Below are 24,397 nucleotides of genomic sequence, written 5' to 3'. Positions count from 1 at the left end.
TGTCCGCAGAGTGAATGTGGTTGGTCTCCTCTCTTTAAATCTCTTGAGATGGCAGCACCACAGGGGTTGTTGAGCCGAAAGAACAAAATTTGTTTCCTTACATAGCTATATCACCAAATACCTATCCAGAAAGCTTGCAACACAATAAACATTCATATAATTTGTATTAGTAGGTTTTTTTATATCACGCTGCCTGTTTTAAAATCGCTCATCAGCTGTGCATGCTTTTCTCAATTAAGCACACAATTGTCACCACATGTATGTACACCTGGCAGAGGGAAGCAGCGCCAGGTATTAAGACAAACAGGAGCAAGGCCATGCAAAACCATTCACAGCTCGTTAACGGAAGCAGACACAATTATAAATACATTTAGAGACGTGCAGTGCAAGTTTACCTGGTTTACCTGTTCCTAATTGTTACAACTCTAGAATACGTAGCATTAATACCGTCGTCTGTTCATGTATTCCTCAGTGTAATTCATAGTCTTCTCATATGAAATATAGAACGCATGGGCCTTGTCAAAATAGAAAAAAAAATGATGCATTTACATAATAGGCAAATTAGCATAATTGCTAACTGTTGTCATGTTTGAGTCTTGGGCCTATGTTATTATGTGAGTTTTATTGTGGGTTCAGTAATGAAACATTACAGTCTCAGTGACACTTACTGTGTATGAACATCAAAGTGTCTGTGAAGATCTTTAGTGTTTTCTAGTGTTTGGCATATGATAACAGTGAAGCCCTACAGCAGCAGGCAGAAAAATGGTATTTCAGATGAGAGGCTATTTTAAAAGAGAGGCCAGCTCAAAGAAGAGGCTGGTTTAATTGAAAGACTGGTTTAAGTTTTGACTGTTCCATATGGTTACTGGCCTTTTAAGCACAAGCTATTACAGGCAACACATTTCCTGTTCTTCTTAAGGCCATTCTAGGGTAAATATCCGCTTGCACTGATTCTGTTTTGCTGGAGAAGGGGGGGGGGGCGGGGGATTGTGACAAGGGGGGGGGGGGGGGGGGAGTGATGTAAGTCATAGTGGGAAAGATTGTAAGAGAGGGACAATGAAACAAAATGATCCAAACTCACTCCACCATAAAGCCCTGCACTACCAGCATCTGAACCCAGACAAGAGTCCCCTCTACAATTTGCTTCTTAGACTCAGTGCATAAAACCCCACTGACCAGCAGAATCCAACCTACATCACCTTTTGGGAAGCACAGCACAGACTTGAATGCCATCGAGCCTCTGAAAGAAAAATATATATAATTTCCTCCTCAACTGCAGAACTCCATGTCATACTATTGCTACTTAAATCTAGAATGAATTTTTATCTAAGGTTGTCAGGAAAATTAGGAACAAGGAAATAAATTGTTTTTAAGGTTATGAGAAAGGCAAATGGCCTGTTATTCTGCGTCCTGTGGGAGAAGTGTTTGCTCTGAGCTGTTGAAGTGCTTCAGAGGAATTTTTGAAATCGCTCCCTGCTGATTTCAGAATGTGCCGGTGGGGGTCAGGGTTTATATCCCCCATCAGCTTGAAGCAAGCAGAATTCTGATATGTGTCCCTCACAAGGTCACATAATTCAGATACGAGTTCCTCACAGGGTAAGAGAGTCTGATATGAGTCCCTCATGAGGTCACTGAGTCTGATAGGAAGACAAGGAGAGAGGAGAGAGGCATTTTTTCACTCACACTTTTACATTTTGATTGGTTTTATGTTCCTTTCCTTTCCTCTCTGTACAGTTACTCACCTCTCAGTTCCTCTCTGCACAGTTACACACCTCCCAGTTCCTCTCTGCACAGTTACACACCTCTCAGTTCCTCTCTGCACAGTTACACACCTCCCAGTTCCTGTCCTCTCTGCACAGCTACACACCTCCCAGTTCCTCTCTGCACAGTTACACACCTCCCAGTTCCTCTCTGCACAGTTACACACCTCTCAGTTCCTCTCTGCACAGTTACACACCTCTCAGTTCCTCTCTGCACAGTTACACACCTCTGAGTTCCTCTCCGCACAGTTACACACCTCCCAGTTCCTCTCCGCACAGTTACACACCTCCCAGTTCCTCTCTGCACAGTTACACACCTCTCAGTTCATCTCTGCACAGTTACACACCTCTGAGTTCCTCTCCGCACAGTTACACACCTCCCAGTTCCTCTCCGCACAGTTACACACCTCCCAGTTCCTCTCTGCACAGTTACACACCTCTCAGTTCCTGTCCTCTCTGCACAGTTACACACCTCCCAGTTCCTCTCTGAACAGTTACACACCTCTCAGTTCCTCTCCGCACAGTTACACACCTCCCAGTTCCTCTCCGCACAGTTACACACCTCCCAGTTCCTCTCTGCACAGTTACACACCTCTCAGTTCCTGTCCTCTCTGCACAGTTACACACCTCCCAGTTCCTCTCTGCACAGTTACACACCTCTCAGTTCCTGTCCTCTCTGCACAGTTACACACCTCCCAGTTCCTCTCTGCACAGTTACACACCTCTCAGTTCCTGTCCTCTCTGCACAGTTACACACCTCCCAGTTCCTCTCTGAACAGTTACACACCTCCCAGTTCCTGTCCTCTCTGCACAGTTACACACCTCCCAGTTCCTCTCTGAACAGTTACACACCTCTCAGTTCCTCTCCGCACAGTTACACACCTCCCAGTTCCTCTCCGCACAGTTACACACCTCCCAGTTCCTCTCTGCACAGTTACACACCTCCCAGTTCCTCTCTGAACAGTTACACACCTCCCAGTTCCTCTCTGCACAGCTACACACCTCCCAGTTCCTCTCCGCACAGTTACACACCTCCCAGTTCCTCTCCGCACAGTTACACACCTCTCAGTTCCTCTCCGCACAGTTACACACCTCCCAGTTCCTCTCCGCACAGTTACACACCTCCCAGTTCCTCTCTGCACAGTTACACACCTCTCAGTTCCTGTCCTCTCCGCACAGTTACACACCTCCCAGTTCCTCTCTGCACAGTTACACACCTCTCAGTTCCTGTCCTCTCTGCACAGTTACACACCTCCCAGTTCCTCTCTGAACAGTTACACACCTCCCAGTTCCTGTCCTCTCTGCACAGCTACACACCTCCCAGTTCCTCTCTGCACAGCTACACACCTCCCAGTTCCTCTCTGCACAGCTACACACCTCCCAGTTCCTCTCCGCACAGTTACACACCTCCCAGTTCCTCTCTGCACAGTTACACACCTCTCAGTTCCTCTTCTGTCCGCATGAACACATGAAATCCTGCCAGGGCTTTCTGAATTTCAGCAGTGCAGTGTATTCCCTGTGTGAAATGAGGGAAATGCTCCAGGGAAAGCAGCCCAGGGCACTCCTTGCCAGCATGTGCCTGTGTGCCTTTGTGTGCATTCTGCAGCGTGCAGCATATTCACACATGAACGGGCGCCTCTGGCTTTGCATCTGAGCTGTGCAGACGCTGCAGTGGGTTTCCTGGAGCGTGACGTCTAATGCATTCACAGCAGTGCTGCAGCAATAAATGAAGGGTACTTGGAAACCACCCTCACTGAGCAGGGGTCAAGAACACTGTTGCTATGGAAAAGGTGGCTCGCCAAAGGAGACCTCACAGAGCATCTTGGTGTGTAATGAATGCAGGGCTCAGTGTAAGGCTTAGTGTACAGTTCTATTATGTCATGTGGTTATTCTTATAGCTGATAATAGCTCACATTCTGGTATTTGAAGATGTCACTGTTATGAGTTTCTAAACAGGGATGTCAAAAAAGGGATGTAATAGGTAAGTGTACATATCATAGTAAATGATATGCAATCACCTTGTGTTCTAGTTGTGAGACAAGCATAGCAAGTGGTAAAAGGAATGTTTTAATTCTTTAAACTGTGTTCTCCTGTGCCAACTAGGTTGAAGAAAGCACAGGTTTTCTGGCTCTGTGTTCAAGAACTGAGGTGGATGAATGAAGTGCTACGCAGAACTGGTACTACTTTTCATGACATGTGATCAACTGTGTGTGTGTGTGGAAGGGAGGCGTCAAATTATTCTGTCACGACAGAGGGATCAAGTGTGGAACATTTCACTGCTGTATTGCACATAACCCTGAACTGGTAAGATTGACTATAGATTTGATTGAAAGTGAAAGAATGGATGACCTCACACCAGGTAAAAAGCACAAGTGGAAGTTTTTTTAAGATGTTCAGGTTCATACTTGATGAAAGGAGACTTGATGAAAGGAGATCACTCTGCTTAATATTTCAAGCCTAGCATACACTTTCCCCACAGCAGTAGGTGGATTTGCTCTGAGAGTTTTCCTTTGGTTGTCAGTGAAGGACTGAAGGGGAAACTTCCACAATTAATCAGTCACTTTGTTCCTAAATTTGGTGTTTGTTTTGGGGCTCAAGAACAAATTAGCTTGTTATTTACAGTATAGCTTAAATATGTCTCGTTTTAATAAATCACTCCAGGCAATTTTTTTGCTCTCTTTTTTCAGCCTATTTTTTGTTCTGCCTGCTGTAATCTGCTTTGACTTCCATTGTCCCTGTGTATTGCACTCTGGAGGACTCTGACAATTCCTTCGTTTCTTATTAGCGTTACTCGGATTTGACTGAAGGAATATGTGATGGTCTCATGTTAATGAGGTGGCCTATGAGACTGTGGTGGCCATGAGCCCGTAATTACTGTCTGTCGTCCTCTAATATCTGTGAAACACATCTGAGTAGGCGGCAGTGTAGCATAGTGGTTAAGGAGCAGGACTCGTAACCGAAAGGTTGCCGGTTCGATCCCCGCTGGGACACTGCTGCTGTACCCTTGGGCAAGGTACTTAACCCACAATTGCCTCAGTAAATATCCAGCTGTATAAATGGATAACATTGTAAAGAACTGTAACCTATGTAAGTCGCTTTGGATAAAAGCGTCTGCTAAATGAATAAATGTAAATGTGATCAAAGGTATACGTATTAATCAATTAGGGGCATGTTACAGCTTTGTTTGACCTTGTTGTCACCTAAATCACACATCTCAGCGAAAAGGAATTTAGTCTTATATCAGGTCTAATCGTGGCTTCAGACAGAGACGTTGTGGCACAGTCGTGGGACAGAGCCTGGGGTATAGGTGATCACACAGTGGTCCTAATGCAATTTCAGTGTGCGAGGAAATCTCCTAGTTGTATCCACTTTCTCTTTGCCTGTGTTGCACACAGTACACAGGACATTTCTTTGTTTATAGAGCAGCAGAACAAATATTCTACAATCAGATTCTTTTCCCCTTCATTTCATTTAGTGGCTGTTGCCTTGAGCAGAGCATATTTTAGAATCGGCAGAAGTGAATTTCTTTTGTTTACCCTCCAAGGCCAAAGTTACACCACACTGTCCATGCTGTGAGCTGTAATATAACAACTCTGATCTAGAAATATCATATTACAGACGCACACTGCACACACTCAAACCCCCTGGCATGCATGCACACACACACACACTCTCACACCTACCATAGATACATATATCCACTGCTTGCGCGTGCGCGCACACACACACACACACACACACACACACGCACACATGCTCTCAGTCAAAGCTCATACATCAAGTGCATATTATCAGCACTCTTGGTTAGTGGAATGCACATGGTAGAGCTGAATTGGATTATGTATGATATACTTACAGCACAGCTTCCACTTTTGTAACACATGCTGTTTTTACTCTGCCTTTTCAGATCTTTACAGGCACCAGTTGTCAGAAACATGAATGGGGTCTGAATATATACGTTGTTAAAGTGAATGTTACAAGGGGAAAATGACAGTTTTCATTACTGCTTGTACTTGCACACATAATGCAGGAAGTGATTGTAGTTACCGGCTTGACAGATTTTACCTGTGAATATCGCCAGCTGAGACCTGGTTGTTGTGTGGTCATGTGAGCGAGGTTCTGGCCTTTTGGGTGAGCGCTGCGGCGTGTGGTCGGCTGGGCGGGTGTCCAGCTGGCTGCTGCTCCGTCCCTCTGTCCCGCGGCCAGCGGGTGAGTGCCTGTGTTGCGACCTCAGGTGCGAGCTTCTCCACTTGGCCAGCGCTAGCCGGCCCGGATAATGACTCCCGCTGGGCTTCCGGTGCGGTTCTGATCGGATATGCGTGATGGCTGCTGGCAGGGTGATAGCTCGAAAGGCCCGCTGAGCTTGCTGTGCGGGGGTCACTCTCGCCCACAGTTCCCTCCTCTGAGTCCCTTCACTCAAGGAGATTCGTGTAGGGTTTAGATTTCCTTTTTAAGAAATAAATGTACTGTTTAACTGGAGCTTGATAACCCCTGTGAATGAATGCCACTTCTTAATTTGTATGATTTATTCCAGGCAGGACAATGCAGTGATTTTGCATTCGGTATTATTATGTTTTACTGCCAGTCATAATCTGTTTTTATTTAATCCTTAGCAGAGGTATTTTAAATCCAATGGTGCAGTTTGGGATTGAGGGAGGCCAGGGCTCTGGCCCTGTCCAGGCTGCTCTGGATGATTGAATCCATGTCCCCAAGCCAAGGGTTATAATGGCTGACCGTTGGATGGCCTGCAGTTGACCCTGTCTGTTCAGGCCTTTGGGATGGTGTCCAGCTGAAACCAAAGGCACAGTGCTCTAGAGAATTGCTTATACACAGTTGGATCTGTTTTTTTTTTTTTTTTGTTAAAAGCCAAATTGCTTTTCAGATTCCGTGTTTTTCATAGTTAACTTGTTTTCGCAGGGATTCGAGCCAAGCTGATCTTTGACTTCTCCGTGTTTGTGTGGAATGCATCTGGCTTTTCGGGTCAGAGACACTTGGAAGGTTGCGGGATTATTTATGTCCCAGAAGCCCCTGCTGTGCCTGTCTGGCTATGCACACTGGTTTTCTCAGCTCTGTGTATGTGTGTGTGTGTGTGTGTGTGTGTGCCTGCGCATGTGTGTTTGTCTCCGTATGTCTGCGTGTGTGTGTGTGTGTCAGCCAGTGTCCGTAAGTCTTCCCAATGAGAGTCTTTCAGACAAGGCTTACGGGCTAGCTATATTGAGCATGTTTAAATCTGGGCTCATCATTCTTTCAGCCGAGTGTAGGGAGGGATGCTTTTCATTTTAATTAGTTTTATATAAAAAAGAGAAAATCTACTTTCATGTTCTTAAAAACCATGTCATCTCATCAGGATAACAGCTATGGTACCTGATTAAGTGAAATAAAAGGTTTTAACAATCTAATATACTTTGTAATATTATATGATGTGGCAAGTCAAATATGTCCATTTTTTTGAAGATGAGAAAGCTGGAGACTGGTGGTGATTAGGAGGATTTTGGTGGCTTAATTAAGCCTCAGAACATGAAAGTGTTTGCATTTTTTCCATCTTTCACAGCTTTGAAAAGATATTCTCTCCAGCAGCCATATCACAGACACGTAACATATTTATGCATTACCGATTACAATACAAAGTGCAGATTCTATGAACCGTGTGTATTTTAGGATGCTTATTTAATCGCGATGTTCTTGAGTAAATACAGCGATATGCTCAGGGATTACAGTGGAAGTGTGTGATAGGCCTTTGTAGTGCATGACAGTCTCACATCTCGCTCAGCGTGTTGGTGTGACATGAAGCTGGAAACGACAGCCAGGCAAGAGCAGGGCTGATGAGACTGTCAGGAAGTGACAGATACACTGTGACATTCAGAAACAGGCCAAACGGGACACATCGGGTCACTGAAAACAAATTCACTCGCTTATCTTCTGTCCGGCCATCTCTTTCTCTCTCACCGTCATCCTCCCTTTATTTTTCTGTAATACGCATTATTCTTATTAATTTCATTATTAGGTTTGATTACTGATTCATTATACACACACTCCTACACACACTGGTGGTAGCAGTGTGGTCAGTGAAATTTAGCCTATACTAAATGTGTAGCTGATCTGTTCTGTGACTGATCTGAAATGATGACAGCATTGTGCACCACGCATTTGGTGGGGGGTGGGGGGTGGGGGTGAATGATGTCTCTGCATCAGATAGAGATGCAGGCACTGTGACATCAGCCTGTCCTGAGATCCCCTCGTCTGGGTCCTGCTGTCTGCGTGTCCATCTGGTAACCAAGACACCCACACGTCAGACAATCAACAGAGTTTAATGTTATGTTTATTTTTCAATTTTCATATTTATTGACTGAAACAAATCGCTTGGAGAGATTGTGCTAAAACACAGGTAAAGCTGAGGTCTCCCATTGTTAACAGGATATTTTCAGGAAGCGTCTGTGCCATTCACAAGGGTTCTGCATTTATCACCTGGCTGGACACCTGACACCGTACCACCATCCCTGCATAATTTGTACCAAGGAGTTGCTCAGATGTGCATGAGTTAAATTTAAGTTGTAGGATCTGTGAAAAGTAGTGTTGGCAATGCATGGTGTTCGTGGTCTTATGTTGCTATGATACTGTCAACCGTGTCATCTGATTTATCTTAATAAGATATAACATGAATTCAGTGACTGATTGTGCTCCGTGTGTGTGTGTGTGTGTGTGTGTGTGTGTGTGTGTGTGTGTGTGTAAGACAAAGAGACAGAGGTGGGGGGTTGTACTTAGATTCTGGAGGGAAAGAAAGTGGTTGCACAAAGAATAAAACACCCAGCAGGTTAGTAATGTGTTTCACTGATGTATAATATAGGTACAGTGAAAACATGCATATAGAACATTGCTGAAAGCTCATTGGTAGCAGTAATATGTAGATGAACAATCACTTGTTTTTGCATGGTTCCCATGTTACTAATGCGTTCATAATGTATTATATAAAACTGTTTCATTAGACGTGTTTCTAAGTACTAAGTGTTACTAAGGATTTTTCCTTTTTTTAAGAAAACATCCTTAAAAAGTGAACCTTCCTGTTGAGCTGTGTGATTCTGCGTTCTACATATGAGGTAGGGGCTGTTAAGACTGTCCCAGCTTTTCCCTGGCCATGGTCCAGGTATCACATCATATAGACAGGCCCCTGTTCTGTGTCTGTGTGGTCAGTGATGCATTTGCATGGACGTCTGCAGCGAAGCGTCATTTACTGCCTCATAATTTCACCGGGTGAGTCATAGTCATCTGTTTGCAAAGCCGGGCTGGTGCTCCTGCCTTTGCATCAGCATCCGCACCAGCCATTTACTTAATAGCTAGGTTAGAGGATCTGGGGGGCCTTACACAACACAATGGGTGTGTGTGGGTGTGTGTGTGTGTGTGTATGTGTATGTGGGTTTGGGTGTGTGTGTGTGTGTGTGTTTGTGTTTGAAATCGCAGCCTCCATTAAGATGTCATTATGTCAATTGTAACAGTAGTTGTTCTAGCGCTGTCACTTACATTTCCAAAATAGCAGCACTCATCTTGAGTGCTTCATTTAATTATTTGGTGATTTTTTTTTTGGTGAATTATTCAAATAGACTGTGTTTGTGTTTAATTTGTTAGTGGTGTCCCGGGGAGAGCGGTATAATGACGGAACGTTCTTTTCCTAAAGGACTGTTAGAGGGCTCCGGTTAAAAACTCCCACCTGCATATGAATATGAGTCCGCTGCAGCCATAGCAGGAGGTGACGCTGTGTGTCTGAGGGACACCTGCCACCCTGTGTTTCGTCTCGGCACTGTGCCTCAGGAGCGAGTGCTTTTCCAAAAGCATCACAGTCACCGCAGCAGCGAAGCCCACTTGAATGGGTCATTTCGCACTCTTGATTTCATCTGAACTGTTATAGTGCTCCTCCCATAATGGTTTACCCTACCTCTTGCTTTGAAAGATGTTCTGACTGTGTATTGTATTTACGTTACATTATCGGCTAATAGCGGACACTCTTCAGAGTGACGTACATAGGTTACAATTTTTACACGGTGTCTGTTTATACAGCTGGATATTTACTGGGGCAATTCTGGGTTAAGTGCCTTGCCCAAGGGTACAGCGGCAGTGCCTCAGTGGGGAATAGAACCAGCAACCTTTTGGTTATGAGCCCTGCTGCTTACTGCTGTGCTGCACAGCAGCCCCCTGTCAGGGCTCCGCCCCCCTAGCTGTGGTGTTTTTGTTTTTCCCTGTCCATGTGCTTTTTGTTTTTCCTTGTGTTCCAGCCCCGCCCCGCTCCCCGCCTGGTCCCCGCCCACCTGATTGTCCCATTACCTTCACCTGCCTGCCTGCTCACCTGCATCCCATCTCCTCATCAGCCCAGCCTTATTTCTACCCTGCTTGTTCCTGTCTTGTTTGCCAGTTCGTTGCAGTGTGTTTCGTACCTGTTTCGTTCCCGCAGTTTTTTGGATGTCTGATTTCTCCGTGTTTGACTCTGCCTGCCCTTCGTCTTTGTTTTTTGCCTGCCGTTTTGTCCCGTTGCCTGATCGTTTGCCTGCCCGGTTCCTGACCCTGCCTGCTTCTGTTACCGACCCTGCTTTTGTCCACGGACTGCCTTCCGGTTTTCGACCCTGCCTGCTTTTGTTGCGCAACTCGCCTGCCGTCATTAATAAACCCGCCTGGAACCTGAAGCTCTCTTGGTCTGCGACTGAGTCCTTGCCTGAGCCCTTACAGTACGAACTGGCCACGATGGACTCAGCAGACCTACCCCAGCTGAAGACTGCGCTGGAGCTGCAAGGCGCATTACTGGGGGACCATCAAAGCCAGCTGGAAGCCATAGGCCGGTCCTTTGAGAGTTTCGCCACCAACCTTGCCGGCGTCACGTCCCAGCTGCTGCAACTGCAGCAGCTGAGCCAGGAGAACCGCCCCGCACCGCCTGTGGCAGCTCCCCCGTCTGCCCCGCCAGCTCTCCCGAGCCGGGAACCCCGATTGCCGCCTCCCGAATGTTACGCGGGGAATCCCAGAACCTGTCGGTCGTTCCTCTCCCAGTGCTCCCTGGTTTTCGAACTCCAACCCTCCACATTTCCCATGGACCGGGCGAGGATCGCCTACGTTATTACCCTGTTGACGGGACGTGCCAGGGAGTGGGGCACTGCGGTCTGGGATGCCGACGCCCCTTTCTGCCACTCCTTCGCCACCTTCGCCGAGGAGATGAGGAGGGTCTTCGACCGCTCCAAACACGGTCGTGAAGCCGCGAGGGAGATGCTCCTGATCCGCCAGGGGCGCCAGTCGGTGTCTGATTATGCAATTGATTTCCGCACCCTCGCTGCCTCCAGTGGGTGGAACACGGAGGCGCAGTATGACACCTTTCTCCACGGCCTTTCGGAGACCATCAAGGATGAGCTGGCCACTCGGGAGTTGCCGGTCAGCTTTGACGCCTTGGTGGATCTGGCTATCCGCGTTGACCAGCGCCTGTCACAGCGGCACCGGGAGAGAGGAGCCAGCGAACTGCGGAGTCCCTCCCGTGAGCCCCTACCCACACCAGCAACGCATAGCCCTGCTACACCGCCGCCTGTTTTCCCGGAGCCAATGCAAGTCGACCGCACTCGCCTGACTCGCCTGTCCCCGGCTGAGCGTCAGAGGAGGATCAGCGCCGGGGCGTGCCTGTACTGCGGTCAACCTGGGCATTTCGTGGCAACCTGCCCAGCAAAAAGCCAGCGCTCACCTGTAGCAAGGGGACTACAGGTGAGCATCACCCCCTTAAGCCAGTCCTCTGAAGTCCGTCCTCTGTTTTCTGCCACGTTGCTCGTCGAGGATCAGCCTCACCCGGTCTCCGTCCTGATCGACTCGGGGGCCGATGGGAGCTTCATCGATGCCAACCTGGCGGCCCAGCTGCAACTGCCCCGGGTCCCGCTGCACTCGCCTCTGGAGGCCCATGCCATCACCGGGGCCCCGCTGGTCCGCATCACCCACGCCACTCCCCCCGTGAGCTTCCTCATATCCGGCAACCATCGCGAGGAGATAGTGTTGCACGTCATTGACACCCCGCAAGCTTCCATAGTCCTGGGTCATCCCTGGTTGGCACGGCATAACCCCCACATCGACTGGCAGGGCAACAAGATCCTGGGCTGGAGTCCGTTCTGCCACTCCCACTGTCTGCATGAGGCCCTAGCTCCTGTGTCACCTGTTGTTCACGCACCAGAGGAGTTTCCGGACCTTTCGGCAGTGCCGCCGGAGTATCTGGACCTGAAGCCCGTGTTCAGCAAGTCCCGTGCAGCCTCGCTTCCCCCGCATCGTCCTTATGACTGTGCGATTGATCTCCTGCCCGGCTCATCACCTCCTAGGGGGCGTCTGTACTCCCTATCCCCACCAGAGACTGAGGCCATGAATCGCTACATCCGGGAGTCCCTAGCAGCTGGAATTATTCGCCCGTCCTCCTCGCCTGCTGGGGCCGGCTTCTTCTTTGTTGGGAAGAAGGACGGCTCTCTTCGTCCATGTATCGATTACCGGGGTCTCAATGCCATTACTGTGAAGAACCGCTACCCCCTCCCGCTCCTGTCCTCTGCTTTTGAGTCGTTGCAGGGGGCCACCATCTTCACTAAACTCGACCTCCGAAACGCCTACCACCTGGTCCGTATCCGGGAGGGAGATGAGTGGAAGACAGCTTTCAACACCTCCACCGGTCACTATGAATATCTGGTTATGCCATTCGGGTTAACTAATGCCCCTGCCGTGTTTCAGTCACTGGTGAATGATGTCCTACGGGATATGCTGAACCGGTTTGTTTTTGTATACCTGGACGATATTCTCATTTTTTCTCGCTCCCTGCCTGAACACGTCCAGCATGTCCGTCGCGTTCTCCAGCGCCTGCTGGAGAATCACCTCTATGTCAAGGCCGAGAAGAGCGAATTCCACCGAGACACCATCTCCTTCCTGGGTTTCGTTATCACAGCAGGAAGCATACAAATGGACCGGCGGAAGGTCCGTGCGGTGGAGGAGTGGCCCCACCCCACCTCCCGTCGGGAACTGCAGCGCTTCCTCGGTTTTGCTAACTTTTACCGCCGCTTCATCCGTGACTACAGCACAGTAGCAGCTCCCCTCACGGCCCTGACGTCTACCAACAGGGCATTCTCCTGGTCTCCGGCAGCCGAGGCGGCATTTTGCAACCTGAAAGGCCGTTTCACTTCTGCGCCCATTCTGACACAGCCTGATCCTGCCCGTCAGTTCATCGTGGAAGTGGACGCTTCAGACATAGGAGTGGGGGCCGTCCTGTCGCAACGGTCGGCTGCCGATAACAAGCTCCATCCCTGTGCGTTCTACTCTCACCGCCTCACGCCCACCGAGCGCAATTACGACATCGGCGACCGGGAGTTGCTAGCGGTGAAGCTTGCTCTGGAGGAGTGGAGGCATTGGCTGGAGGGGGCAAAGACGCCGTTCCTGGTGTGGACTGACCATAAAAACCTGGAGTACATCAGGTCGGCTAAGCGTCTGAACCCCCGACAGGCCCGCTGGTCCCTGTTCTTTTCCCGGTTCGACTTTGCCCTGTCCTACCGACCAGGAACCAAGAACGGGAAACCTGACGCCCTCTCTCGCCAGTTCGCGCCAGCAGGCGAGACCCCAGAACCCAGCACCATCCTGCCTACCCGGTGCGTGGTTGCGGCGGCGCAGTGGGACATCGAGACCACCGTCCGTGCCGCCCTCCGGACCGAGCCGGGCCCTAGCTCCTGCCCCCTTAACCGCCTCTTTGTTCCTCAGTCTGTCAGATCCCAGGTCCTGCAGTGGGGGCACTCGTCTAGACTTGCCTGCCACCCTGGCGCCCGACGTACTGCGGCATTCATCGGTCAGCGGTTCTGGTGGCCCACCATGAGGGAGGACATCTCCAGCTTCGTTTCCGCCTGCTCTGTCTGCGCCCGGAATAAGACGTCCAACCAGCCGCCCGCCGGTCTGCTGCAACCCCTGCCGGTTCCCCGACGACCCTGGTCCCACATCGCGTTGGACTTCGTCACTGGCTTGCCCCCGTCAGACGGTAACACCACCATTCTCACCGTCATCGACCGTTTTTCCAAGTCTGTCCACTTCATTCCGTTACCTAAGCTTCCCTCTGCCAAAGAAACAGCGCAGCTGCTTATTCATCACGTTTTCCGGCTGCACGGCCTGCCCTCCGACGTGGTGTCTGACCGGGGCCCCCAGTTCACCTCTCACTTCTGGAGGGCATTTTGCAGATTGCTGGGCGCTTCAGTCAGCTTATCGTCGGGGTTCCACCCCCAGTCCAACGGCCAGACCGAGCGGGCGAACCAGCAACTAGAGACGGTGCTGCGATGTCTGACCTCCCAGGAGCCGTCGGCGTGGAGCCAGCACCTGCCATGGGTGGAGTACGCTGTCAATTCCCTGCCGTCTTCTTCGTCGGGGCTGTCCCCTTTCCATTGTTGCCTGGGCTACCAGCCCCCTCTGTTTCCTGCCCAGGAGGAGGAAGTCGGCGTCCCCTCGGCAGCTGCGTTCATCCGGCGATGTCGCCGCACCTGGAGGCGTGCACGGCTCGCCCTGCTGCGAGCCTCAGCCCAGGCTAAGCGCTTCGCTGACCGCCGCCGCTCCAAAGCACCTCGTTATCGCCAGGGTCAACGAGTGTGGCTCTCCACCAGAGACCTTCCCCTCAGAACGGACTCCCGCAAGCTCACCCCTCGCTTCATCGGACCGTTCCCCATTGCTAAGGTGATCAGTCCCGCAGCGGTCCGGTTGAAGCTGCCGCTCTTGCTCCGCCGCATACATCCCACCTTCCACGTCTCCAGGATCAAGCCCGTCTTCCGCAGCCCGCTCTGTCCTGCACCCCGGGCGCCCCCGCCACCTCGCCTGATCGACGGATCGGAGGCGTACACCGTGCGCCGCCTGCTTAAGGTTCGGCGACGGGGGCGCGGACTCCAGTACCTGGTTGACTGGGAGGGCTACGGTCCTGAAGAGAGGTGCTGGGTCCCTGCCAGGGACATCTTGGACCCCGCCCTCATCCGAGACTTCCATCGCCAGCACCCTGGCGAACCCGCTGTGACGCCTGGGGGCGTCCGTAGGGGGGGGGGTACTGTCAGGGCTCCGCCCCCCTAGCTGTGGTGTTTTTGTTTTTCCCTGTCCATGTGCTTTTTGTTTTTCCTTGTGTTCCAGCCCCGCCCCGCTCCCCGCCTGGTCCCCGCCCACCTGATTGTCCCATTACCTTCACCTGCCTGCCTGCTCACCTGCATCCCATCTCCTCATCAGCCCAGCCTTATTTCTACCCTGCTTGTTCCTGTCTTGTTTGCCAGTTCGTTGCAGTGTGTTTCGTACCTGTTTCGTTCCCGCAGTTTTTTGGATGTCTGATTTCTCCGTGTTTGACTCTGCCTGCCCTTCGTCTTTGTTTTTTGCCTGCCGTTTTGTCCCGTTGCCTGATCGTTTGCCTGCCCGGTTCCTGACCCTGCCTGCTTCTGTTACCGACCCTGCTTTTGTCCACGGACTGCCTTCCGGTTTTCGACCCTGCCTGCTTTTGTTGCGCAACTCGCCTGCCGTCATTAATAAACCCGCCTGGAACCTGAAGCTCTCTTGGTCTGCGACTGAGTCCTTGCCTGAGCCCTTACACCCCCTGCCATATTTGAAGATATTATGTCAGTTTGGATATTGCACTAAAGCCTCTGCTCTTATTGAGAAACATCACAGGCACAGTGAGATGTCAGCATTTCTGCATAAACACAAGCAGCAGGGCTATACCTGCACAAGTACTCACACACTGAAACACACAGCGGCAAAAGACATGCCATGTCCCATAATCCTTCACTCACTGACCACACATCTCCCATAATTCCTCACTCACTGACCACACATCTCCCATAATTCCTCACTCACTGACCACACGTCTGCCGTAATCCCTTACTTACTGACAGCACATCTGTTTTTCTCTCAAAGGAGAAACTCAATTCATGTGTTCTTTGATGACTGGTCTAACATCAGAAGGGGTGTTAGAAAGCACTGAGGAATGTGTTTGTATATTGTTTGTGCACAGTTGGGTATATATATATATATATATATATGTGTGTGTACCTGCCATCTGTATTTGTGGATGTATCTGTGTATCTCATTTAACTCGCCCACACAGAGACGCAAAGTCTGTCTTCACAGGCTTGTCTTTTTTAAAGAGGATTTGAACGAGCTCTTTCTGAGACCTGCAGCAGTACAGCATGTCTGCCACAGCCTGGAGAGGACGGCGCCCCCTGCAGGTCTGCTTATGCTGTGTTGACACATACCTGGAGCCGAACCAAGCTTTGAAAATAATATGCATGGGAATAGTTAAGTGTGGAGGACTTAACCAAGAAGGGCCACATATCTTTGTTCTTTGCCGTAATATGTTACATACGCAGTCTAGTGTTGCTGACTGCAGCACTGTAGGTGATTGGTGCATTTGAAAGTGCCATAGCTCACCAAGGCATTGATCAAGCACTCAGAGCTGGGGCGCTGAGAGCGAGCGAGTGAACGAGCATGTGACACTCAGGGTAAACTGACATTTCCACCGGGCTCATATTGCACACTGTTCATTTATTAATCGACCCATATTTAACCATGAAACTGAGAAGTCATGTCTCTTTAAACAGGGATGCCTTGGGAAAGCATGTCAGCTTCATGGCGCCAGAAGGTGCCAGTCACCTCTAGGGGGATGCTTCGGTGGCCGGATATAGAGAGGTAGTATGGCACCAGGGTTAACACTCATACCATTATGACAAGTGCCACAGGGTCTTTAATGACCACTGTGAGTCATGACCTTCATTTGGTGTCTCATCTGAAAAATGGTATTGCCTACAGTACAATATCCCTCCCACTGCACTGGGACATTGGTATCCTGCCTCTAGGGGAAAGAGTGCCCCCTACTGGCGCACCAGTGCAACTTCCAGCAGCAGTGTGGAAATAGGAACCTTTTTCTCTGTCCATTTCCCATCTAAGTACTAACTAAGCCCATCCCTGCTTAGCTCCAGCCAAGGAGAAAGTTACAGGGTGGTAAGGTTGCTGGCTTAAAGGATCAGGGCTACTCTACTGGTGAGAGAAGCCCTGATCCTGTAAGCCAAGCCCTGCGGTGGCTGTGATACTGTACTGCCTCACAGCCAGAAGTGTAGTCATTGTGACCTCACTGCCTGTCTCCCTCCGTCAGTCCCTGGATACACAGCTTTTGTCACCGGGTTGCAGTGTAGTACAGTTGTGAAGGAACCAGGAGCCTCCAGGTTTGATTCCCTGGTGGGCTATGACCATTTTACCATTGAGCAAGGTACTTATGGGTAATACTTACCTTGGGCAAAGATGCCTGCTAAGCAAATGAGTCATGCAATAGGCTCATCGGTGTAGCTATAAAACTTGATATAAGCTGTTCTGTCTGCGAAGGTAGTGTGTATGAGGGAGCAGAGGAAAGTTAAGGCCCGTTCATTAGGGACGGGAAAACTGTAGCGTAGCAACAGGTGCTGATTGCACAGGCAAATATTCCCTTAATACTTCCTTTGGTTTGTTTTTAAGGCTTTTAAGTGCAGTGACAGATGGTGTTGGTGCTCGGTTGTTTTGTCACCATCATCAGCAGATGGGTGTTTGTGAACATCCATAGATACCGGCCTGGGGTGAACCTGGTCTCCCAGAAACCTCTCCAGATCCAATTAAATGGCTGCTTCTCTCCCTGCCCTTTTGTCTGTTGGGTACCATAATGAAAACAGACTCATTATGAAATCTTAATTTGAGTTTAATCCATCCTCTGCCGTCGTTATGAACAGCAATTGATCTTTTTTCCTTGCCGTTTCAAAGAGCCAGCATGATTTTCCAAAATCACCATAGCACTGTGAGATTCTATAATGGTTTTGAACAAAGGTATTTGAAGTAAAGTTTGAGTGATTGACTGATATTTGATAACAGTTGTATTAAGTGTGAATGAGATGGTTTTTTACAACCTTGAGTAACTTTTCTGAATGAGAGGCTGAATATAATGATATACCACAGGAAACCTTAATGAATGAGAGGAATAATGTAACATGATAACATAGGAAACCTTGAATGAGAGGATGAGTGTAACCTTATAAAAAAGTATGTAAGGTTATTGCAGTGGAGACCTTAATCTATTTGATTGCTTTTGTCAGATAAACCTGGAGTAGTCTGTTATACGGGTAGCCTGCTGTTGTGATCTGTTTTTCAGAATGATGTGAAAGACCGCATTGTGCACACAGTGTGGTTACTGAACACCACCCAGATAACTTATCCAGGGGCTCAGCCCTTAGATCAGGTGACATAAAGGTGATGTTATCTTTAGTGCTGGTGCAGTGAGAGCTCATGTCGGAATCCTGGACCGTGGAGCTGTGGGACTCTGAAACTGCAGAATGTACTTTTATATTTATTAATGTGGCAGGATGGAATATACTTGTATATACTACACTAGTGCGCTGCAGTCTTGCCTGAGAGTCTGTTCTGTAGATGTGTTTGAGTGGCAGTGACAGATATCCTGGTGTCTAGTGTTTGCATCTCAGAATGGGCAGAGTAACTGCAGTAATTTCATAATGTCCTTGTGTCTTCTGCGGTAGCTGTCTCTCCTGGTGTGTACGTGCTGTGTGTACCACCCGTTGTCCCCGGAGTTTATGACAGATGCAGCCATTGTTATTGCCTCGGCCCGTCCCACAGAAATGCTTTCCCATTGGGATAAATTCTGAAGCGCTTGTCAAAGAGAATTCCTCTCTGCAATCAGACAAGGGTGTGGGTTTTAACTGACAGTCAGAGAAAAAGCCCAGATGTACTGCTTAGCCAGCTGGTCATTTACAGAGAGCACACAGTCCTGTGTACAAACGGCCCAGAGCAATAATGGCTGGAGGTGTTCAGTGGGCTCTTCCTCACAGCTGATCTGTGTGCTTTTCTCTGTCAGTATCGGTTCACACTGGGTTTTCTTCTGACTGTGTTCTTGTGTCAGTATTTCTGACTTTTGTGTAGAACTGTGGTGTGACTCAGTCTCTCAGAGGTGACATCATCAGGGCCTGCCCTTTGTGCTGTGAAAATCCAGAAAACAAGGACATAGTCTAGGGTCTCATATTCTCAGCAAAGCATTCATTCAGTGCGACTTATACTGGCTGCACTTTAACGTTTGACATGGTATCTGTTCCATAAATAAAGCTGCATTTTTACCACGGAAACTGAGGTGCCCCATTACAATGGAAGTGTCCTACCTAAGACACAATCCCAACTGCCTCAGGTCTGGAGTCCACCACTCTATTCACTGCTCCACCCTGCTGACCTCACGTCCAGAATCCATGATTGTAACCACCACTCCACACGGTTGCCCTAAGGTCTAATGTCCATCTTACACCCCAAGGTTGTGACATATAGTTATTAACTTAAAATGCCGTTCCTTCAGCTTTTAAAATGTGACACCTATATGCGCACCTCTAGTACTGCGTGGTTGATGGAAGGCATGGCTACATTTATTTCTGTGTTTAATGAAAAGCAGTGGGTGTATAATGGACTCGCGCAGGGTGAGTATAAGCACTGAATTATTCTGCTAAAAAGGAGCAATTTTGCCAGGGGGCTCTCAACAATCAATACACTAAATATCACAAGGCAATCAGTCTCAGAGGAAAGCGGAAACGAGCTGAGGAGAGCCCTGGGGAATGCTGGGATATTGTGAATGGAGCGAGCGTGTTTGCCTGTGCTATAATGCGTGTGGAAATTGGAGGTGTGTGACACAGGAGATGGAAGGAGATGAGAGAGGAGCCCTGGACCGTGAACTTGCAGCTGCTCCGTCTGTGTGATCCTCCGACGGGTGGGGCAGGGAAGCAGACAAGGCAACCGTTCGAGAGATCAGGGAGGGAGAGCAAGCTGCTCCTAGTCCTGCACTGGAGGACTAGCACAGATTTATATTTATAGCAACCATCCTGTCGCTTATAGCTGATTAAATGGTTTCAGGGATGCATTAGATTGCTGCCGCTTTCTGGCGTAAATCCATCAAAGTGCCGGTTTATACTGGCAGAATGATAAAAATACCAGCCAGATAGGAGCCGACAGACACTGATTTAAAACAAAAAAAAAAACAGAAGCAGCTTTCCCCTCCAGCTGTGAGGCACTGCGCTGCCATCGCAGACTGAATGAGCCAGTTACGTGACACACAGCCCCCCCCTCCTCCCAGGGGATTGTGGGTAATAACAGGGAAGCCCTCCCCTGAAGGCACGCCAGTGTCTGACGGAAGGGAGAAAATGGTCATTCATGAAAAGCCTCGCCGCGGAAAGGGCGTGAATGGGATTTCGTCGCCTCTCCCCCAACGCCCCCCCACCGACCACTCAGTGCACGCAGTCCTCAAATGAATGGCGACCTTCCTCCATTCAGTCCTCTTCTGTTCTGGTTATGGATATAAAAGAGTGATAAAATGTTTGATCCATGAATTTCGCCTTGTGTGTTTTACTCGCTGCTGGACAGAGTGTATCTCCCCCTCCTTATCTCTCCGTACCTCATTCTCTCTCTCCATCGTTGTCTCTCTCCTGGCTTCCCCCTCTCAGTCCCTGAGGTTATCCACCACCCTCAATAAGTTCATTGCATTTTATTTCATTTCAATTCAGAGTTGAGTTGAGTTCAGTTCAGTTCGCAATTCGCATTAAATTCGGTTAATTCCATTTCATTTCTGTTCATTTCAGTTTGTTTTGTTGCCATGATGAGTTACAGTATAGTGTTGCCATAGCAACAACAGTTCAACAGACATGACCGTAAGTGTAAAATGCACAAATCGGCCATTCACGACACGACAAATACGTATGCATCACCATGCTAAGGTAAAAAACCAGGCATTTCTTTGTGTGTGTGTCTGTTGCAGCGGGGCGTTCTCTGAAGTGGTGCTGGCCCAGGAGAAGGCCTCGGGGAAGATGTTTGCCGTAAAGTGCATCCCGAAGAAAGCGCTGAAGGGCAAAGAGAGCAGCATCGAGAACGAGATCGCCGTGCTCCGAAAGTAAGTGCCAGGCCTGCCACCATGGCAACATGCGCAGCAGCGACGCCCACACATGTTCTGAACCCTCTCCCATGATGCTCCTGGCCTCAGCAGAGGAGGAGACTCCCTACTGCGGAGGATGCTCAGTGTCCAGGCTAAGGCAGCAGACATGACCATGTCTCCGTTGGTTTGTTAAGGAGAGCAGCACCAAGCTGGCTGGTCAGAAAGGGGTTAACTGTAAGGCTGCTCCTGTTGAGACACACCTGGAGGGAATGCATCATATTCACAGAAGTAATCAGTTATCTCCTTTTTCTCTTCACTTAGCATAGATTTTTTTCCCTTCAATATGAAATTGTAAATTGGAATTGCACTGCATTTAACTAAATAACACTTGTGTTTTACAACCACGATTAGGGTACGTTTAGGGTACTGAACTAAATACACTTGGATTAACGGATTGAATTTTTGAATTGAATACATAATGGATAGATTAGATAGATAGAGTGATTTGTTGTAGTTAGTAACCACCGCCTTTGCAGCCATAGCTTATATTGCGTCTGCTTGGAGCACTTCTCCTCAGGGGTGTTTCTGTCCCACAGTGTATCCAAACTGCATTTAATTGCATTGTAGCACCTAAATATTTACAGCTAGGAGTTCACTAACCATTACACCACACTGCACTTGATATGTAATCTTAAAAACGCATTCAATGTAACAAAAATTATAGTGATTTCCCTATGTGCTCTGTACTTCCACCTAAATATAGACACCCTTCTTCAGCACCCTGTTTTAACTAACTCTGTTACTGTTTTATGGCCAGTGTTTGCTCTAAGAAAACAGTAATATTCCTGCTCTTTACCTGCAGAATGAGGTACACACTGTTATACTGTTATACAGTGTGCTCTCCAGTGCTGTTGTTTATTATGGTCTGTCTGTTGCCTTGAGTGGTCTGCAAGTGAGGTCCTTGTGCATGCTGAGAGTTGTGCCGTATTTCCTGCTCTGTGCTGAGCCAGAGAATGAGGCTGATTTGAGAGGCTGATTTGAGGGTTTATTATACTGTGTGCTGAATGATGTCATGCGGAGTGCGTTGGATATGAAAACAAACCACTCGAAATCACGACCATTAGGTGATTCACTGACTTATAAACCCTTAGATCCACACCGTGCAGTACTTCTGTGAGTTATAACACAGCATATCCACACTGTGCAGTACTGCTGTGAGTTATAACACAGCATATCCACACCGTGCAGTACTTCTGTGAGTTATAACACAGCATATCCACACCATGCAGTACTGCTGTGAGTTATAACACAGCATATCCACACCGTGCAGTACTTCTGTGAGTTACAACACAGCATATCCACACCGTGCAGTACTGCTGTGAGTTATAACACAGCATATCCACACCGTGCAGTACTTCTGTGAGTTATAACACAGCAGATCCACACCGTGCAGTACTTCTGTGAGTTATAACACAGCATATCCACACTGTGCAGTACTGCTGTGAGTTATCACACGGCAGATCCCTCCAGTACAGATCTAATGACTGTGTGGGAGTACAGTGTCCTGTAGCTTGACTGACTGGGTTTCTTCTGGACCTCAATGGAGTGGCTTATCTGTCAGGGTATCAGCCCCCAACTCGCCACCCCCCTCCCCTGCCCTGATTGCCCTGCGTAATGCTCTTCTCTACCCCCCCCCACCCACATGCCCTCTGCCCTCACCAGTCCCACCAATCCAGTTAGTTTAAGCATCAGTGGATTCTCATGGGTCCTCCACAGGCCTCAAGCAGTGCCTGCTCCATTCAGCGGAGTCTCTGGCACTCAGTTTGATATTCGCCAGCCATACCCGAAGCGGAGGGACGCGGTGACCTTGCGCCGTGGCTAATGGGGAAATCAGCGTTCATCAAAAGCGCCCGGCTTGGTTACGTCGCCTCTCAGTGACTCATTTTAATCAGAGCTGGGATGTCAGGCAGAGAGAGCCGGAGCGGCAGCTTAATCAACTCTCTGGACTGCACTTCAGTGCCGGGGATTATCATAACAGAGCGGCCGGTCTTGATTTCAGTGTGACCTTAAGCCATTGAGCGGTCTCTGCTAGTGTTCATCACATCATCACATAGATGCACTTACTGTTGCTCGGGCTCCAAAGGTCAGGAGAGAATCCACTGTAAATGTGTCCAAATGCAGTCACCTACCAGCACTTAGTGACAGCGCGTTTGGCTTAAAACATAGTGAGTGCAATGTAGCATAGTGGTAAGGAGCTTGTAGGGCTTGTAACCAAAAGGTTGCCAGTTCAGTTCCCCTCTGAGACACTGTAGCTGTACCCTTGGGCAAGGTATTTAACCAAGAATTGCCTTAATATCCAGCTGTATAAATGGATAACATATACCAGTTATAGCATATGTAAGTCACTCTGGATTAGAGCGTCTGCTAAATGACAATAATGTAGTATGATGTCCCTGTTTACCTTTGCGTCCTCTCGTCCTCTGAGCGTTGTGATATGGAGCTCCCTGAGGTTCCCTTTCACAGGCCAGTCAGGTCTTTCTTTTATCTGAAGCAGACTTTGAACCACAGGTTGTGCTGCATTGTGTGCCTTTAATGAAATACTTTAGAAAGATGCCTTTCTTTTTCCCTCTCAGCCACTCATACAGGAAGACGTGAAGGATCTGGTGATGTAATTAACAGACATCCCTTTATTGAGGCCCACATTTCCCACAGCAGGTGAAGGGGATGAAGTTCATTTTCTTTTTTCTGGCTATTTTTCACCTCTACAGACTAATCCGTAAACCCTGGGGTCAGTCTACCAGTGGTAGTACTGCTTCATTTCGAGAGGACACTGCCCACAGAAGTGAGAGAGAGAGAGAGTTTAGGTTTGTGATGGTCAACTGTCAAAGCAAAAAAAGAAAGGGTATCATTTGTGTCAGGAGACGTTCAAAGAGGCGGATTGCTCAGGTGAACTTACTGGATGTCAGAAAGGCCCTGTGTGTTTCCCGTCAGCCTTAACAATTACTCCCCAAGGACCCCAGGCCTGCCTCTAATCTGCTCCTTCATCCTCTGGCTTCAAAGAGGATCCCACCTTGGTTTTGTCTTATTATCCCCCCCTCGGCAACCGAATGATTGACAGGCCTTTGCTTGGCCGCTTAGATTGTGAGGTATCATTCCGCAAGCAGTGGGAATCCAGCGGAGATCGCAGGCTTCTAATGAACGGGTGGGGCCTCTGTGACTGATGGAGGACTTTGCTGCAGATTGGTCGGGGCGTATCACATGACCAGAGAGTAAGGAATTATTTTTCCATCTTAAAAATACATCCTTTAATCTCAATCGCATATAACAAACTCATATTGTTCACGAATATTGACTTTTATGCCAAGAAATCAGAGGGTCAACGATATTCACCCCTCTCCCTCCACAAATAGTGTTTGCAAATCTCTCCTCATTCTGTCTCGATGTAGTTCCAGTTCCAGTCCAGTGTAGTTCGCTGGAATCAAGTTAAATACGGCACTGCTTAAGCGGCGGATTTAGAATGAATTTTAACAGCACTGCTGTCAGTAATCATGAAAGGAGACCGTGCATTGATGAAATAAAAAGGAAAGTCTCTGCCTGTCTCGCTGCCTTCATCTGGCTGCTTTCATTAATGGAGGAAGAAAACAAAGGGGGGTAATGAGTCGTGCCACAGCGTGCCGCTCCGCCGGCGTCCCACGCGGTGCGGGGGAAACGCGGCCGTTTG

At 48.8% G+C, this 24,397-nt stretch overlaps 1 protein-coding gene across 1 annotated transcript in view; it reads left to right on the top strand.

The window, feature by feature from the left end:
- Nucleotides 1-24,397, top strand: part of LOC118772086 (calcium/calmodulin-dependent protein kinase type 1D-like) — a 60,442-nt gene that overhangs the window by 12,361 nt on the left and 23,684 nt on the right. Inside the window, exon 2 of the mRNA XM_036520337.1 lies at nt 20,563-20,694. Coding sequence (XP_036376230.1) covers nt 20,563-20,694 — 132 coding nt within the window. The remainder of the gene's footprint in view (nt 1-20,562; nt 20,695-24,397) is intronic.

The sequence above is a fragment of the Megalops cyprinoides genome, chromosome 25 (assembly GCF_013368585.1).
Source record: "Megalops cyprinoides isolate fMegCyp1 chromosome 25, fMegCyp1.pri, whole genome shotgun sequence".
NCBI lineage: Eukaryota > Metazoa > Chordata > Actinopteri > Elopiformes > Megalopidae > Megalops > Megalops cyprinoides.
The sequence above is the reverse complement of the archived record's forward strand: the minus strand, read 5'-3'. Positions and strand labels throughout refer to the sequence as shown.